This window comes from Chaetura pelagica, unplaced genomic scaffold (assembly GCF_000747805.2).
Source record: "Chaetura pelagica isolate M959 unplaced genomic scaffold, ChaPel_1.0 scaffold1553, whole genome shotgun sequence".
Taxonomy (NCBI): Eukaryota; Metazoa; Chordata; class Aves; order Apodiformes; family Apodidae; genus Chaetura; species Chaetura pelagica.
Window position 1 is genome coordinate 20,017 of NW_009952661.1, and position 914 is coordinate 20,930.

General features: G+C 59.5%; 1 protein-coding gene across 1 annotated transcript in view; it reads left to right on the forward strand.

Annotated features, from left to right (window-relative positions):
* Positions 1-914, forward strand: part of LOC104385318 (F-box/WD repeat-containing protein 7-like) — a gene marked incomplete at its 3' end in the record, with an annotated part of 7,785 nt that overhangs the window by 5,171 nt on the left and 1,700 nt on the right. The window contains exon 8 of the mRNA XM_009993756.1: positions 1-179. This exon is cut by the window's left edge and continues 23 nt beyond it. Coding sequence (XP_009992058.1) covers positions 1-179 — 179 coding nt within the window. The remainder of the gene's footprint in view (positions 180-914) is intronic.

The following is a 914-nucleotide window of genomic DNA, read 5'->3' on the forward strand; positions in this document are numbered from 1 at the left end:
CCTCGGGGCAGTGCCTGCCCGTGCGGATGGGACACGTGGCCGCCGTGCGCTGCGGTCCAGTACGCGGGCACCGCGTCGTCAGCGGCGCCTACGACTACACCGTGAAGGTGTGGGACCCCGAGAGCGAGAGCTGCACCCACACCCTGCAGGGACACACCAACCGCGTCTACTCCCTGCAGGTCAGAACCCCCCACACCGCAGGGACACCCTCACCTGCCCCCTACCCACAGGGAACAGACAACTCTCGACCAACAACTCTCCACTGGGACACCTTTCCACTGGGACCAGCAGAGAGTTGTTCCAGGCCACCCCGTGCCCCGGGGGAGGGCACTGGCAAACCTCTTTTGTCCTGACCAGGGGGTGCCCAAGGATGCCCCTGCCCCCCCAGCTCTGCCCCTGCACTGAGCTGAGCCTCAAGTTGTGCCAGGGGAGGTTGAGGTTGGATCTGGGGAACAATTTCTCCCTGGCAAGGGTTGTCAGGGCCTGGCCCAGGCTGCCCAGGGCAGGGGGGGAGTCCCCATCCCTGGAGGGGTTTCCAAGCCCTGGAGATGGTGCTGAGGGACATGGGGCAGGGGTGGCCTGGGCAGGGCTGGGGGAACGGTTGGACTGAATGATCTTAAAAGGCTTTTCCAGCCAAAGATACTCTGTGAAAAACGAGGCTTTAGGAAAATGTCCTTGCTTTGAGGTTCTCTATATGCTCAAAATGAAGCCTGTGCTCAAGGGGAAGATAATCACCTGAACAGGAGGGACTTCAGGAGAGTGTCTGTGTGCTCCTGCAGGAGAGTCCAGCCTGGTTGCACTTGCCTGTTTTCTGCTTCATTAAGGTCTTGAATGACAAAAATGTCATGTCTGGTGTTTGAACAAAAGGAGGAAACCTCCAGAGCAAGCACTGAGCACTCAGCTCTTAGCCCTTG